The 16,898-nt window shown below is 38.2% G+C and overlaps 2 protein-coding genes and 2 non-coding genes across 8 annotated transcripts; 2 read left to right on the top strand and 2 right to left on the bottom strand.

Moving 5' to 3' along the window:
- Positions 1–1,197: 1,197 nt before the first annotated feature.
- Positions 1,198–8,427, top strand: IP5PII (myo-inositol polyphosphate 5-phosphatase 2). Of its 5 annotated transcripts, none has more exons than XM_008790464.6 (11): positions 1,200–1,708; positions 1,884–1,983; positions 2,099–2,173; positions 3,544–3,646; positions 3,772–3,876; positions 4,127–4,901; positions 5,013–5,197; positions 6,898–7,006; positions 7,153–7,301; positions 7,516–7,749; positions 8,092–8,427. In XM_008790464.6, exons 1-10 carry the CDS (start codon positions 1,679–1,681, stop codon positions 7,682–7,684), a joined length of 1,800 nt encoding a protein of 599 aa, XP_008788686.4. In that variant the 5' UTR covers positions 1,200–1,678; the 3' UTR covers positions 7,685–7,749; positions 8,092–8,427. The 5 variants fall into 5 exon arrangements, with proteins under 5 accessions (XP_088569057.2, XP_089784123.1, XP_088569058.2 ...); XM_008790465.6 differs by having other exon boundaries at positions 3,559–3,646; XM_089927997.1 differs by lacking the exons at positions 6,898–7,006; positions 7,153–7,301 and having other exon boundaries at positions 1,199–1,708.
- Positions 8,428–8,761: 334 nt separating this feature from the next.
- On the top strand, positions 8,762–14,173 carry LOC120103727 (Peroxidase superfamily protein). Its single transcript, XM_039114891.3, has 4 exons — positions 8,762–9,864; positions 9,957–10,148; positions 11,150–11,315; positions 11,483–14,173. Exons 1-4 carry the CDS (start codon positions 9,634–9,636, stop codon positions 11,911–11,913), a joined length of 1,020 nt encoding a protein of 339 aa, XP_038970819.3. The 5' UTR covers positions 8,762–9,633; the 3' UTR covers positions 11,914–14,173.
- On the bottom strand, positions 13,961–14,046 carry LOC113462682 (small nucleolar RNA snoR14). Its single transcript, XR_003385604.1, has one exon. It is a non-coding gene; the product is annotated as a small nucleolar RNA snoR14 (small nucleolar RNA).
- Positions 14,174–14,213: 40 nt separating the features above from the next.
- Positions 14,214–14,301, bottom strand: LOC113462680 (small nucleolar RNA U61). The gene has a single exon (XR_003385602.1). It is a non-coding gene; the product is annotated as a small nucleolar RNA U61 (small nucleolar RNA).
- Between the last annotated feature and the right edge of the window lie 2,597 nt (positions 14,302–16,898).

Genomic DNA, 16,898 nt, shown 5'->3' on the forward strand with positions numbered 1-16,898 from the left:
TCCTCACTTCGGCCCAAAGTCAGCTCGACTTCGGGACTTTGCCAAAAACTCCACTAACTTCAGATATTCGGTGACTCCTCCAACCAAGTTCGGAATGCCTCCGGTATTCATCGACCCGCCCCGACCTTCGAGCTCGGGGCGCTCCACCAAGCACACCTCGAAATCTGGAAAGCCGAGCTACTTCAGCACCCGTCAAGCCAATCTCGTCAAAACGCATGATGCGACCTTCCAACGAACTCGGCCTCGCCAACGACCGCACTCATGTGCGCGCCTACGCCCACCTACGTGGCCGTATATTGCAACACTACCATACCACGTCTCCATAACCGGCCTTCAATAGTCATACGGCACCTTGGTTACTCCGGCCATACTCTGTTATAACTATCAACATCCTACCGTTCTCAGGAACGGGCAGTACTACACGCCACCAATCAACTTAAGCTGCGCGCCATCCGGCTCAGAGATACGCCCCCTCATGATGAGGACTGACAGTATCTCTGCCACCTGGGACTATAAATAGCTCGGTCAGGTAACTTCTAAAGGACTTTTGGCTGGACTAAATTTATTCTACTCTAACTTAATCGTCGGAGGGTCCTCACCGAAAACACCAGTGAGGCTTTGTGCAGGTCCACGGCCATCGCACAGGAGATGGTTCCCGTTTTCTCCTTCCAACTACTAGCCGCTCCTTCGACTTCACCGGCATGGTCACCCTCAGGCCAAATTTGAACTACAACAATAATAATGGCATCCACTCATCCACAATTCTAAAATAGACATAATTAGTAGAAATAAATTCGTAAAAACTAAAATTCAATATAAGATAGATCTTTAACTTTTATTGTCGTCATTTTATTTAATTTATTTCGAAATAAAAGGTACATTTATTCAAAAAAAATTAAAAAAATCTAAATGATGGGATTTAGATCGAATCATTAGAGGCATAATCTTTCTTAAAGGATAGCGCTACATCATTGGTTCCAACAAAATGTTTAATTTTTTTAAAAAAAATATTTCAACTATATATTGTATAATTAAATTATTTTTTTAATGACCAAAATGTTCCGTATCAAATTGGGCCATCTTTCCTAATCAATCGTACAGGTATTAGTCACACCCACCCGGTCACGTCGGCCGTGGCCCAATGTTAGAATTTATGACCCTGGGTACCTTTGAAGTCTTCTTATATTAGTCGCGGGCAGGCTCCGTTAGACGACGGGCAACATGGCTGCATGGCCTGAACCAAGTGGGAGGTGGTGGAAAATTTATCTCATCCTTGCCGATAGGGACGCTCTGCATGGAAACAGAAAGCAGAGGCATCATGGTTGAACTTCAACTCTATCAATGCCGAATCCATCTTGTGGCTCTGGTTCTTCAATGCAAGGACAGGGGGGAACGACATCCTTGTTGCCGGCAACTTGGATCTTTTGGGCTGTCTTCTCTTCATCTTGGCCACTTGCTTTTTTCTCCCCCTTTTCTTTCAACCTTATCGGTCCTACGTCGCGTCTGTCCTCAGCGTTGATTGAAACAAATCATCCTCTCTTCTGTTATTGTCAAAGACTCTCAGCATGGAGTAGGTACTTCTCTCGACTGTGGTATTTTGATTTGGGATTGCGACCATAAATTTGGAGAAATATTTTGGGCTTTCATGATCCATGTCGAAGTTTTAGCACAGTAGACCATGAAAACCAGGAAAGGAAAGCGCTCTGAGGTAATTGCAGCACTTTTAGTGTTACTCTACTAGGCGTTTTGTGTCATTTGAGAGCCAGTTAAGTACTGCTGTTTTCCCACGTAGAAGGTGGTAGTACCCCATCCGAACAAAACTAAGCACTGATACGAGCATACATAGATGCAAACTTAGTATGTCTGTCGTAATTTTGGAGCAGTCCTTTTGGCCATCGATGGTGATGAGGAAGTGGTTCAACATTAAGCCGAAGGTGTATGAGTTCAGTGAGGATGAGGTTGACACTGAGAGCGAGGATGATGGTTTGTAGTTTGTTCTTTGTCACTCTGGCAATTTATACTCATGAAACATAACTGGTTCTTGCGTTCGTCGATCAAGAGGATACTGACTACTTCTGTTTTTTTCGATCGTTCACAGATGCAAGAAACGCTAGCTTGGACTCGTTCTTTGAAATCGTGGGGAGTAAACATGGATACCCAACTCAAGCATCAGGTACTGCCAGAAATTAACTATAAAGATATCCACTCGTGACATCTTACTCTTTCTTCATTACAAGTTGATCTGGAATTACGCTTTGCTTGTCTTCAATTTGGTTAGTACTCTGTTTTATGTGCTTGGCTAAAGCTTATGTGTTTCCTGCGGCATGGGGTTGTTGCATTATGGACATCTTTTTTCCTTCTATTCTTTCTTTCGTTTTTAGAAAAGGATGGGGATGTACTATGGACAACTTCTAGTGTCAAGTTAGTCTCATATTTTCGGACTTCAGCAACATTAAATGCTTTTGTTTTCCCTGATGGAGAACATTAAATCATCATCTGCAACATTATACTTTGCTAGAAAACAAAAATCACACACTTTTGTTGTCTTTTATCTATGGATCCAATGAAAGCAAAATTGACCATTTCAATGGTATGATATCATGTTGCAGTTTGATCTATAGTTTAGAAACATCCAGATTAGCTGAAATTTGATCTGTATATATTTTAAAATATTTATTAGATCAAATCAACAGTTTGGAATTGCCAATTATGTAGTTTATACTTTGTTTGTGCCCGCTAACTATATTTCTATAGTTCATTTTTTTTTTCCTCGATTGTAGCTAAGAGACTTCACCGGCAAATATATACATATATATTCTCAAGTATTTTATATATCATAGATCAACAGTGCTGATTATCATTTTGAGAAATCCTTCATTGTTTTTGATGAAGAATTATTTGGAGTCGAATACCCTTAGAAGCATCCAGCCTAACTCTGTCAGAGGAGTTCGCAAATACAAGTATTGCATATTTTTCAGTTTTTCTTGTGCTCATGATGATGCTATAGAGAATTATGAGTGAGGAGATGAACTGAAAGCCCTCCTCTTGAGTTCCGTTGAGTAGTAGCAAGAGTCTTTACATGCGTTTTATATGTTGACCTCGAGTGATGTTGACTTTATGTGTTAATATACAAAGATGTGGAGTTATTTATCTAATCTGTTGTCACAGATCCCTGGTGCCCTGGGCTGGCAACACTCTCTTTCATAATAGGCAATTCTAGCATCCTGAAGTTCAGTCTAGCAAGCTCCATGATTTAGAAGCAGTTCCAATTTTCTTTTGTTTGAGATTTTCTTTTTTTTCCGAATGTTTTACTGTGAGGACCCGTGCGGCCGTGTGTGTAGTCCTACATCGGTTATTTGCCGAGAAGATCTTGGGTACTTATACCAGATCAAGAAACCAAATAATATATTTCGGTTAGCCTTTTTAGGTGAGGTCATAGGTTGTGACATTTACAATGTCCATGGGGCTTTATTCCATTCTATAGCAGATCTTGGTTTTGCATCTTACTTACTTTGCTTTGGTCTATTTTACATCATTTCATAGTTTATAACTCTTTAGGAACACAAACAAAAGGAACCACGTCAAGACTTTGGAGAAGGAAATCAGAAACTTTACGTGTTCACTATATACGTAAAAAAGATGTGAGGTTCGGCTCTAACCATACATTGATTTCATCATTTTCTGCTTCTGAAGTATTATGAAAAAACTATAGCGTTTGAGGTACGACAATGGATTTAAATAAGCTTTTATAATTCACTTGATGATCACTAGGGTGATGATTGGAACATGGAATGTTGCTGGAAGGGTCCCAATTGAGGATCATGAGCTTGATGAATGGCTATGTACCAAGGAACCGGCAGACATGTATATTCTTGGGTGAGTACATACATCTTAATGCTATTGAATGAATCTAATTCTTTGAAAGTAGCAAGTTACCACCTTTTAAATTCCACTGCTGGGCTGTCATTACACAAGCTGAATACAATGGTCAATACTGAATCTTCCAGTTCTGTTGGCTGTTCCCCAAACTTAATATGAAAGAAAAGGATTATTGAAACCTCCCTGCTCATATTCACTATGAGTTCCAGTTCCTATTGATCATCTTACATGTCATCTCATTCTGCAGTTTTCAAGAGGTGGTCCCTTTAAACGCTGGGAATGTATTAGGAGCCGAGGATAGCAGGCCAATTCCAAAATGGGAGGCCATTATTAGAAGAACACTAAACAAATCTTCACAACCCAGGACATTATGTAAGAGTTACAGTGCTCCTCTCTCACCGGTGTCGAGGTCTTCGACTCCTACTGTTGGGAGCAGCAGGACTGCTCAGCTTGCTGATAATGGTTCTTTATTCGAAGGAGAAAGCCCAAAGAAGCTAATCAACATGGAGATGGAGTTACAGTGGGACAGGGTTGATGCTGCCAATGGCGCCAGTAAACTAGACTGGCCTGAATATTCATTTGATACGCCACCGCAAGCTCCGACTTCTAGATCAAAATTGAGAAGAGTCCTGAGCAGCTATCCAAGAATTGGATTTGATTGGCCGGAGGGATCGCAAGCAGTGAATGCTGGGCTAAAACGAGTTTACCATAGCTCAGGGAACCTTGGAATGCTGTGGTCAGAGCAGCAAGAGACATCTGATGTTCTTAATTCATTAAATGATGTTCCTGACAGGCTTTCTGAAGAAGAGGAAGATTCTTCCTCAGTAAATGTAGCAGACGAACATGATGTCAAGAATCAAGAAAAATGTTTAAGACGTAGTGCTAGATTTGTGCGCGTCGTCAGCAAGCAGATGGTTGGTATTTATATCTCCGTCTGGGTTTGTCGAAGGCTGAGGAGACACATAAACAATTTGAAGGTATCTCAAGTTGGTGTTGGACTTATGGGCTACATGGGAAACAAGGTCATTGCTCTCCTCCTTAACAAAAAATGAAACCATGTAGAAGATATTGCCTGATTAGATTAAGCTTCAGGTTCCGCTGTTAGTGAATGGATTTCATGGTTTATGATGTAGGGGTCTGTTTCTGTCAGCATGTCTCTTTTCCAAACTCAGTTGTGCTTCGTCTGTTCTCATCTGACATCAGGCCATAAGGAGGGTGATCAACATAAACGGAATTCTGATGTGCATGATATCTTACAACGCACTCGATTTTCTTCTATATTAGATGCTGATCAGCCGCAGACGATTCCAACACATGAGTAAGAATCTTATTTATGTTATCGTTGCTGCCATATTATTGTTGCTTGGTTGTGCTCTTCTATGTTAAGGTCATTGTATCTTACATTATGCCATCTATTAGTTTATTATGTGAAACTGATCTACCAATTCAGAGTTCCTGAAAACTTCTTAAAAATTATTATTATTAAAGGTTATCGATGGCCTTAGAAATTTCCATCTTAATGGTATACCTAGGTTGGAGAACAAAACTGTGATGCTCTTGGTATCAGGGGAAGTTCTTTTGCGGTAGTTATATTCTTTATTTCGTTCTTTTTTCGGTACTTTTTGCCATTGCAATTTCTTCGGTAACAGTAGCTCGTACGATCTGTATGAATGATTTTCTTTTCGCTTAGATTCCATATAGCATTGTACATTGAAGTGTCTGCAATTTAAATTATTGAGCAAACTAATTTCGGTGTTAAATGATTGAATTTGATGTTTCATAACTTTGTCATTTATAGAGTGTTAAGTGAAGCGTTATGATTCAAGGTGATTATTTAGTTATTTGCTTGTTTCAGAAAGAAGTCTTCCCTGCACATCTGACACCCAAATAATAATTCAGTAAGCGTTAGTTTTGAAAATCTGAAGCATATCAATGCACACTGTTATGAAATTCAGGAAATCGTGATCAAGTTGCAACAGAAGGTATAGCAGATTGGAGGAAAAGTATGAATCTAAGAAAAGTCCGACAGGCATTCCGATTCCACCAGTACATGCATATGAAATTCAAAAAAAAAAAAAAAAACCTTTAACTTCATAAACATGAAACAAGTTAATCAAGGAACTTGGGTAGCACACTGAGGAAAGCATGTACTGAACTGTTTACAGGGAAATATCTGAAGAGCAGTGATAGTCTCGAACTAGCTCTCACAATTGGTGTTTAGATATGACACATACATGTTTGCTCATCTTTGCTTCAGGTTGCTTTAAGATCCAATGAAAAGCTAAAAGAGAAACCACAACCTCAGCAACTTTCAATTGACACTGCAAAGGCTGAAAACCAGAGAGGTGTTTCCATGTCTAGGTCTTCGTGCCGGTTACTTAAATTCTATCTTGAGGATTTTGGTTGATTAATCTTGTGAAATTCTAGTGGCATCTCTCTTCGATCACTTCGACAAATATATACTATTATAGGAACTCTGGGGATCCTTTATACTTGGACAAATACATACTATTATAGGAACCCCTCCTTTGTGGCTGGGCATGTGCTGAATGCTAGTAGATATCATAGTATTACATGCTTGTCTATGCCCCTGCATTTTATCCTTTATGTCTTCCCTCCGCAAGAACAATTTCATAAAGCTACGTGCTTCATCGATCCCATTTGGTTTAAGGGGTTTCTTGACCAATTAATAGTTGTTCCATGTCTTTTCCTCCCACACAATGATGATGATCATTCGTGCGTTACCTTCTTCATCCACATTTGAGCAACTTGAGGAAATTGAGATTCTAAATACATGGGATGGCATCTTCAAGAGATATGAGGATAATTAAGTCGCCAATAAATTAAAGCAGAATAGAATTCATACAAAGCAAATCAACCTGTCTGATTTAAGAATCTGAAAAGCTCAAGCAGGGAGTGACCAATAAGTAGATTCTCCTTTCACTCATATCTAGTTTTGTATTGACAACTTTTCTGTTGAAAACTGATCGGAGACTGGGCCTTTTCCAATGGGTACAGCCGAATTTTCTGGTTTGGAGACCTGAATTATCGTCTAAATATATCGGATGCTGAAGTAAGGGAACTTGTTGCTAAGAAAAGATGGGATGAACTCATGAACTTTGATCAGGTGATGCAATATAATTTGCTATCTTCTGATGTTTCTTATAGTGATGAAAAGTAGTTGTTTGAGTGAACATTACTGCATGCTTTCATGAGACCGGTCTTTTGTTGTCAGGCTAACAAGAGATTACTGCTTGTGCGCAAATGTGACAGCTAAACAATGAGCTAAGAAAAGGGCGCATATTTGATGGATGGAGGGAGGGGCGCATTAGTTTTCCACCTACTTACAAATATGAGATCAACTCAAATAGGTATGTTGGAGAAAATGCTAGAGAAGGAGAGAAGAAGAGGTCCCCAGCATGGTATGCATTCTCTCTCTCTGATGTTGCTTAAAAATTAAAAGCTTTGGTCTGAGTAAGTCTGAGTCACTAATATAGCTATCGTTGGAAAAAGATCCATTTGCTCAACTGCAATCAGTGCAGCTATTTCCTTGCTCGATAGTATGTTTAAATCTTGCTATGATACACCAATTATGTAGCTGCTTTACTTATGACAGTGTCCTTCATGATCATTCAGGTGCGATCGTATTCTTTGGTCGGGGAAGGGCATCAGACAACTTTCATATTGGAGGTCCGACTTGAGTCTCTCAGATCATCGTCCGGTTAGCGCGATCTTCTTGGTTGAAGTTGAAGTCTTTGACGAGCGAAAACTTGAAAGAGTTCTAAACTTTACTAGTGCTGGATAGCATTATGCAGAATGCTGCGAAGACGGTGGAGTAATGATCAAACATAGTGATCATCGATATACAAGGTAATCAACCTTCTAGTTATTAAATAAATAGATTGAACAAAATGAATTGTGGGAGAGGTGATGCTTTATCGCCATGTTAGCCTGGTTCATAGTTGCATGAGTTCTATACCACTCTGGAATGTTTTCGTGTGCTTCGATCTTATGAGATTCCCACTCCACACACACACACATGCAAATACATGCTCGTATTGTGTGCAAATTCTTTGCTGTCTTGAAATTATTTCTTCATAAGAAGAAACAAGGTGTTTCAGTACTTGCTTAGCTCAATCAAGCTGCATATTCTGTAGGATCTTTTGATAGCTAAAACATGTTCATTGATGTGGTTACCATCTTTTCATGCAGGGAAAGCTTCTCTTCAGGGGCTGTCTTTTTGATATGGGAATGCCCTTAATCCATTCTATAGTGGCCTATACTTCAAACCTGACAATTTTTAATGCATTCGATGCGATGGAGTATATAAGATTGTCGGTTGATACATGTAAAGCACATAGAGTGAAAACAGTAAGTTTCTTCTGACAGTTGTCTGGATATAGTTTGCACTCAATGTTAAGTTAATGCCATGCAAAGAAGGGTTAAAAGTTGCTCATCTTTATAATCAAGGAGAGGATCATCTGGTGAAGACATAACTTCAGACTTGGAAGCATTGATCAAAAACATCATTCGCTTTGAGTGTGTCAAGTATCTTCTGCATGCATTGCATTTGTCTTTCTGAGGAATGTTGAATTTCTTGGATTAGTATAGGGATAACAATGAGAAATGTTTGTGCCGAGAGAATTGACTTCTGCTCAAGCTATATACACAATGTGAGTGTAGGCTCCTCAGCCAATGGTGGTTTTAACATGTGAAACTCTCTGGGTAAATTATGTTTCATTTTGAATGATGAAAATGCTGTCCTCCAAGAGGTAGCTGAGGAAAGCTGTAGAACCCAGTTTTTCGGGGAAAAACAAAGGGGCCCCAAATCAACAAACCAACCTGCCTTAAATTGCATCAAGAACCAGGTTTTCTGGGGTAGTTGTAGCAGCACTTTTTGAATAAATATAGCTCAATAGCTGCCAAAAAGTGAGGGAAGTTTGTTGGAATGGATCAGAAGCAGAAGGTGGCATAGCTGAAAAGATCTGTATTCAGATCATTAGAGGCCAATTCTTGTCACATTGCTGCAACCTTTTTCCCCAACAAGGCTGCCTAAATCACCACCATTTCAATCAGTAAAGGGAATGAAACAAAGGTCAGGTATAATCTGAGAAAAGGAGAAAAACAGAGAGGAGAGGAAAGGAGAGAGGGATAGGGGTAGAGTAGAGAAATGGAAGCCTGAACCCCAGTTAGCACAAAGACCCAACCTAGTTAAAAGACTGGGCTGGCCAAGATACAACCACCCCCACCAAATCCCCATTAAGTCTCCCTATTACTTTAACATTTGAGAATAAGACACAAATGATAGCCAAAGCTTGAGCATTAAATACTTTGTTTCTAAAGGAATAAAGAAAATTCACTCATCTGCCAAAGTCCAGCCATTTATTTTCCATGAGAAGGTAATCCACCATCCCTCTGTGTGTTTCACTCAATAACCAACTCTCAATATTCTGAACTTAACAAAAAAATCCCCTTCTATGATACATGTCACACTTAAGAGTTCGAAATTTGAGCCGGATCTGAGGTCAAAGATTGGTCCACCTAAGTCCGTCCTAGCCGGCATAGAATGAAGACAAAAGAATGTAATATCATAGGGTTCAAGATAAGGCAGCCGCATGGAGAAGAAAGTTGATGGAAGTTGGTATATCCTCTCAGACCAACTCTCTCTTGGTAGTTGTAGAAGCAATAGACCAAGATAGCATGACAAAGGCCTGCATGCATATGAGCAAGTTATAACGAAACCCCCCTATCTTCATGAAGGTTTCAGCCAGTATCAAGGTCCTCATGGCAAAGCTTTTGGCTCTGTTTTTGCTGTTGATTTCTAATTTAGTTGGAGCACCTGGTGAGCTCTCTCCATACTACTACGAAGAGTCATGTCCCCTCGCAGAGGAGATCGTGAGGCAAGTTGTCACAGAAGCAGTTTACAGAAATCCAAGGATTGCAGCCTCTCTTCTTCGCCTTCACTTTCACGATTGTTTCGTTCTGGTCTCAACTCTTCGGACAACCTTAACTTCCTTTTTTTTTTTTTTTGTCTGACTAGCGAGTGAAATGGTAATAGGAAGGAATTGCTATTGCAGGGATGCGATGCTTCGCTTCTTTTAGATGATGCAGGTGATATAGTCAGTGAAAAAAATGCTGTGCCAAACCTGAATTCTGTGCGAGGTTTTGATGTGATCGACCGAATAAAGGCTGTGCTAGAGGAGGCATGCCCATTAACTGTGTCGTGTGCTGACATTCTTGCCATTACAGCTCGAGACTGCGTCCATTTAGTAAGTGCTCGGATACCATTTTTTGGCTGATAGGTTTATAGTCAAATATGAATTACTATGGGCAGAAGAGCTCGGCCACATGCCTTTATCATGTACAATTGGACCATTTGAGTACCACATAACTTGAAAACATTAGCTTAGATTTACCAACTTAAAATCTCATCCAAAAACTTTAGTCGAAAAATATTATTTGGATTACTTAGTCCTATATAAATACTTAAGATCTACATAGTGTATAACCGATATGGAACTAAACACATACCCATATAAATCCTCACATACTCTCCCCATTTAAACTCCGGTGCTACTATTAGACTAAAAATTCAAATACATTCAAATCTAATCACAAACACCACGATAGATCTGTAGTCAGTCCTAATAGATATATGCTTTTGTATCATGTAACCCACATAGACTATAGACCAGATCCGCTCTAATATCATTCTAACGATATAGAATCTTGCTCAAAAAGACTAGCCACAAAATATTATTTAAATTTCATGGTCCCTTATAAGTACATAACTAATATGAGACTAATATATGCTCATCCTTACATTAGATATGGAATGAATAGATGATGTCATCTGATGACACAAAAGAAAACTAAGTTTGTTATCTTCCGCCTTACGTATTCTGCATTCAGTAATAAGGAGTTTTGCCAAAGATACCGGACTTAGAAATTTGAAGAACCTGTTGAAGGGTAACAAGAAATTACTAAAACTTTTCTTTCCAACAACAGAAAAGATCTAGAGGAACATGGTTCTCAAAAAGTTGGATATGACCAACAATTTAGTTCCTAGTTTTTTCATTATTTAGTTCTAATACCATGACATTAATAACCACTCTATATTACTTCAGGGAATAATTTGCTGTCTTAACCATTTTACTTCAGGCAATATTTCTAAACTGACTATAAACACCAAAGAGCATCAAACAGAAGCTTGTGTGTGCAAACATGGAGTGTTGTTCCTTACTGCTCTCTCTCTCTTTGAATTTTATAGAGAGGTGGTCCGAGGTGGGAGGTACTCTTGGGGAGAAAGGACTCTCTGAAAGCAAGCCTTACTGCTGCGAACCAAATGATACCTGCTCCAAATTTCACACTTGAAATGCTCATTTCCAACTTTCAAGCTCAGGGGCTTGACATAGTAGACTTGGTCACTCTCTCAGGTACTAACAGGTTTCACCCTCTCATTCTGTATTACATTAATCATTCAAACGTAATAAAAACTACTAAATTCTCTGAAACATTTAGCATCCATGAAACATTATCAAGAAAAACCTCTTAAACTACATGGCTTGGAAAGAATTAGCCTTGTTCAAAATTGTTATTGTAGGCAGCCATACCATTGGAAGGTCAAGGTGTACAAGTTTCAAACAGAGGTTGTATACTCCACAACCATATCTAGAGCTGGACTATCACCGCAGGTATTCAGTCTTTTTTAGTGCATTGAGGTCCATGTGCCCTGCTTCAGGGAGGGACAATGTCTTGGTTCCCCTTGACCTGAAGACTTCGAGGAGGTTCGACAACCAGTATTTCTTCAACCTCCTTCGAGGAAATGGATTGTTGCAGAGCGACAATGAGCTTGTTTCTGAGTACCCAGAGGCAGAAGTGCTGAGTCTGGTATGGGCCTATGCATCTAATCAAGAACTATTTTTCAAGCACTTTGCAAACTCAATGATAAAGATGGGGAACATCAATGTACTCACCGGAGATGAGGGAGAAGTCCGGCATAACTGTCGCCATGTGAATGCATATTACCATTGAACAGGAGATTAAACAATAGCAAATTCATATCAGTCAATGACAGTATTGTTTTCAAGTTTATATTTACTACAGAGGTTGTTATCAACCTAGTCATAGGAATGGATTGTGTGGTCTAACCAAATGAAACATGTTGAGCTGGTTTATGTTATATATGACTATTGATTGTTGCATGAAATATGGATACCTGCAATTTTTCCAACTGATTAAAGAATAGTTTCTATATAGTTCAATTGTAATTTGGTAGATACTCTCTAAACTTTGCACTTGTTTGTTTCTTCTATAATATGCAAGGGTATTCATTAAAGACTCATCGTCCTCTCTAGTTCACAATGAGGGCCTCACAGGCTTCAAGACCCATAGTCGCAATATCCTGCAACCAAGATGAATATATCTTTAACTACAATGCCTCTCATAAAACCTCAAAGGTCGTTAATTCATTTTTTATCACCAGATAAAAGTTAGAAATCCTACCTTTTTGGCTTGCTAATTTCTATAACTTTCTTAATTGAAATTTGAAAATGCCCTAATATCATCCACTAAAGAGATTTAATTGTGAGAACTCTCAGAACATATTCACATTTTCTACACTTTTCACAACATCTAATACACAATCATTCACCTTACAAATGTTCTCTTCTTGATAGGGATGTGTGTAAACTAGCCATTGAGATGAACCCCTTGTACTTCTCAGCTTGACACATGCTAGGTCCTCCAAGAAAGAAAGCACAAGGAATAGGTTGAGGGTGTTATACTCCTGGGAAGCTAGATCCTGAAATCCTAGGCCATGTTGAATTTTTTTTTTAAAATTTATCTTTTAACAATCTCATATACTTATATTTTATTTTCCATTTGATTTTGTTATTTAAACTTTGAAGTATAACTCATGAAAGAAGTTTGCTCCAAGTTGTTTGATTTGTCTCCAATCACCAACATCATCAAACCACAATTTAGTCAAGGAAAAAGCTTCACAGCACTACTCCATATTCCAATAATTTTTCGAATGCAGCACAATCTGTAATATATTAATTGCATACAGAGAGTTGGAGACTCATCAGGAACAATCTTGTTTCATTTTTAAAAAAAAAATATTAACATTAGTCTACTTCCTTTCCATGCCACAAACTAACTTTTTAGAGCTTTGCTCCTCCACTCCACAAAAAGATTTGCCAAATTACAATCTAAGGAATTGCATCTATTCATTGCCATCATACATGAAAATGACTTATACCAATCCGAAGAGATTTAACTACTGAGATCTTGCGGAGACATATCTTTAGATGATTTTGCTAAGAAAGAAAAGCAAAAGCTATACTAGAATTTACCACAAATGATGGCTTCTTAATATGACTTCTGGTAAGAGATGTAATCTATCAAAGCTTTGACCTAACATATATTTTATCAGGCTTGGCCTCGTTTGACTCAATTCAAGCTTAATCAGGCTTATAACCTAGCTTCTAATATTTTGCAATGTGCAAGGTAAACACCAGCATCCCAATTATATTTCTGGTTATCCGCTTTCTTAAGCGGTCTTTATACATCAGAATAGCACCCTCAAACGGAACAATGAAGCCAAAAACTCATCTATCCATTCATATCAATTAAAACATTCATAATAACACTATAGTAAGCAGAGATTCACCCAGTGTATTGATTTGATAGTCTCCAAACATATCAGCTGATAAGATATGGAAAGAACAAATAATAAAGTAATATTCACATAAATATTTGTCTAAACTAGAATTTTTTTACTTTCGAAGGTAAAACTCTTCTTTCTTTTGCTTTTTCAAATAAAAAAGGAATTATAATGCAAGAGTAAAGCGAAGATTCTCAGTGACAAAAGCATCCCAAAGATTGGAGTTAATTCTTTACCAAAAAAAAAAGATTGGAGTTAATTAAAACAGAGTTTGGTTTCTTAAAACTGAGTTTGTTTGATGTGACAATAAAACCTTATACAGTTAAAGGTACAAAACATAAGCTAATATCTCAACATAATTTGAACTGTGGAAAGAAGAAAAAAGTTTGATTTGAATTGTGGATATGATGGGGGGCGATCAGAACCTGTCGGGATTTCATGACTGCATCACTTGCAATCATCAGTGGATTGACAGACCATGAATTTTCACATCACCTCGGACCCCCAAAATCAGATATTTAAAGAAAAAATTCAACCTTTATTGTTGGATTCGATTTAAAAGATTAAGATAATAAAATGACCATCGAGAAAAAAAAATAAACCAAAAAGAGGACAAAGAAAAAAAAATACCAATAGAAGATTACATTAGTATGCGAGAGGAATGAAATCGCTCAGAACTTCTTAGAGGGTTGTGTTACCATCATCAATGGATGTAATCCATCTCCGAGACACAAACTAAGATCTCTTCATCGCTTGAAGAACAGAACGAGAGAGAGAGAGATTTGGTGGAGGGGACGGCGACTAGATGAGGGGTGGATGGGTTTATAAAGAGAGAGAGAAGAGGAGGAGGAAGAGAGGGCGAAACCCTAATTCCTAAGCCTTTTAATCCTGACCGTCAACTTTATTGATGCCCGGGTGTGAGAGCCAATGAAATGAGCCGGTCTACATCCTACCAAAAATATAGGGCCGGGATTGGGTTATAAACGGTTTTAATTGACTCAATGAAGGATTGTGATTATATATTTTTCAGCCCAAAATGGAAAGGTTGTGATTCTATCAGCTAATATATATATATATATATATATATATATATATTAGAGGCTCGGATGCCTCCCATCAAATACCATTCAAATGGCTATTAAACAAATTTTGTATTTTAATTTTAAAAATAATTTTATTTTTTTGTAAATTAAAAACTAACAAACTAAAATCTGAAACCAACATGAAATGCCATCTAAGAAAGCGCTTTATAGGATGGTTGAGTTGTGCACTAAGGCAAGCAACTTGGCACAAGCAAACAATCGCATTTTCATGATAAGTCCATAACCAAGCACAAACTAACCTAAATTTTAATGTAGAGACTATAGATATAGATTGAAATACTTTCACATTACTATTGCACCAAATCTATACTAACATAACCAATGCACGGTGTACTTTAGGTTGAAAAATTATGGTTTAGTTAGATTTGGGTGTTGGATACATTCTCTAACTCAGGATAGAGATATGTTATGATACATTCTCTAACTCAGGATAGAGATATGTTATTTTGGTCAATTTGGATATAAACTGGTGTCTAACCTTACTCCACCCGTCTAAGTTATATATTTAATATTTTGTCAAAAATTATATTCCATAAATAATTATTAGTTGTTATCTAAAGTAATTATATAGATCGATTATCCATTGGTTCAAGCTTCAACTAAGCTCTGATTGAAGGTTGAACCCTTCATGTACTCTTGATACTAGTTTGAACTGATTTTTACTTAGTTTGAGATGTTGAGCTGATTGTTTCAACTCATGTTTGAGTCATTTCAATATCGAGATCGACTAAGCTTGATTAAATAAATTAATTTAGCTTAATCTCAAAACTCAAAAATAACTCAAAATCAACCTAATCGAATCCAAGCTTGATCAAGCTAAGCTCAATTCAATTCAAAGAAGTTCTTAAAGGTCATTGGGTCAGTTACATCTCTAGATAATTCGACTCAAAATCGCTATCTCATGAAAAATATACAGATATAACTTTTTTTAGGGAGAAAAAGAGGGAGGCCTATCTATACAAAGCACCTAGGTGTCAACCAAAATAGGTTCCAATCCAGAACACACCTGGTTGCTAAACGGAGGGGTGTGACTTTAGTTTCAAAATCAATACACCTTATTAAAACCAACCATGAAGCCATAACCTAGAAAGGATGCAAACTGTGTGCAAGTTAAAAACCAGCGCATGGTAACATATTAACATCCTAGTAGATAAAAGCGCACCTAAAACCAAAAACTCCAGCAATTAAAATGCTATTAAAACAAAAAAACTGTCTTGTTTCCAAACACAATCACCACATTCTCATCCCCTTCTTTATAAATCCCCTCCATCCTCATCCTCTTCCCACAGCACCTCCACCACCTTTATCACCGGTTCGCCGCCGCCGCTGCCGCCGCCACCACCACCACAATGGCTAACTCATCATCAAACACTCTCATGATGCTCCTCCTTGCTATCGTCGCCATGGCGATGACCGCAAGAGTGTCGAGCTTAGAACAAGAAGAGAAGATTCCCTTTGCAGCGGGCGAGCCCAAGTTTGAAAATTGTTGGAAATCGATCTTTGCAATGGAAGGCTGCGCCGCTGGCATCCGGTCATCCTTCCTCAGCTGGCGCATACAGCCGACCCCCGAGTGCTGCAAGGCTATCAACAGCCTCAACCAGTATTGCTTTAATATCTTCTCCACCACCCCCTTCTATAACTCTCCATTCCCTTCCCTCCTCAAGGCTTTCTGCGCTGCAAAGGCCCCGTCAAAACCTGCAGGAGAAAGTTCACCTGCACCAAGTGCTTGAGTTGCCAAGTAATCACCAATAAAGTTTCAGATTTATTGGGATTTTAATGAGCAAGGGAAGTGTTGTGGCTCTTGTTTTAGTTATTCAGGGGCTGTTGCATTAACGTTCTCATGTTGTAAGTTCTATTGACTTAGGCAGTCTTCTTATATCTTTAACAGATAAATTACTATTTGACCGGAATTCTCTCTCTTTCTTTCTCTCTCTCATGTTAGTAAGAACCAAAAAAAAAAAAAAAGGAAAACTGAGATCTGCCCTCTGGATAACTGCAATTTAACAACATTTTTCTCAAAAAGAAAGACTTCTATATTGTAGAACAAGCCTAACTGTGTGTAAAAGGATTAAACTTGGAATGGTTAATTCCTTAAGCAGTAATTACTAAAATTACAGTCAAAGAGTCAGACGAAGAACCAAGTTTTAAATCTATTAAAAACTATATTTGTCTGCATATTGAAAAGCTGACTAAAGTTGGATTATCAACCTAGATGCTTTCCTGAAAGTTAAAATCCTAGAGTTTTATGT

The sequence above is a fragment of the Phoenix dactylifera genome, chromosome 16 (assembly GCF_051530095.1).
Source record: "Phoenix dactylifera cultivar Ajwa chromosome 16, Ajwa_hap1_PhDact_Kaust_v1.1, whole genome shotgun sequence".
In the NCBI taxonomy this organism is placed as follows: Eukaryota; Viridiplantae; Streptophyta; class Magnoliopsida; order Arecales; family Arecaceae; genus Phoenix; species Phoenix dactylifera.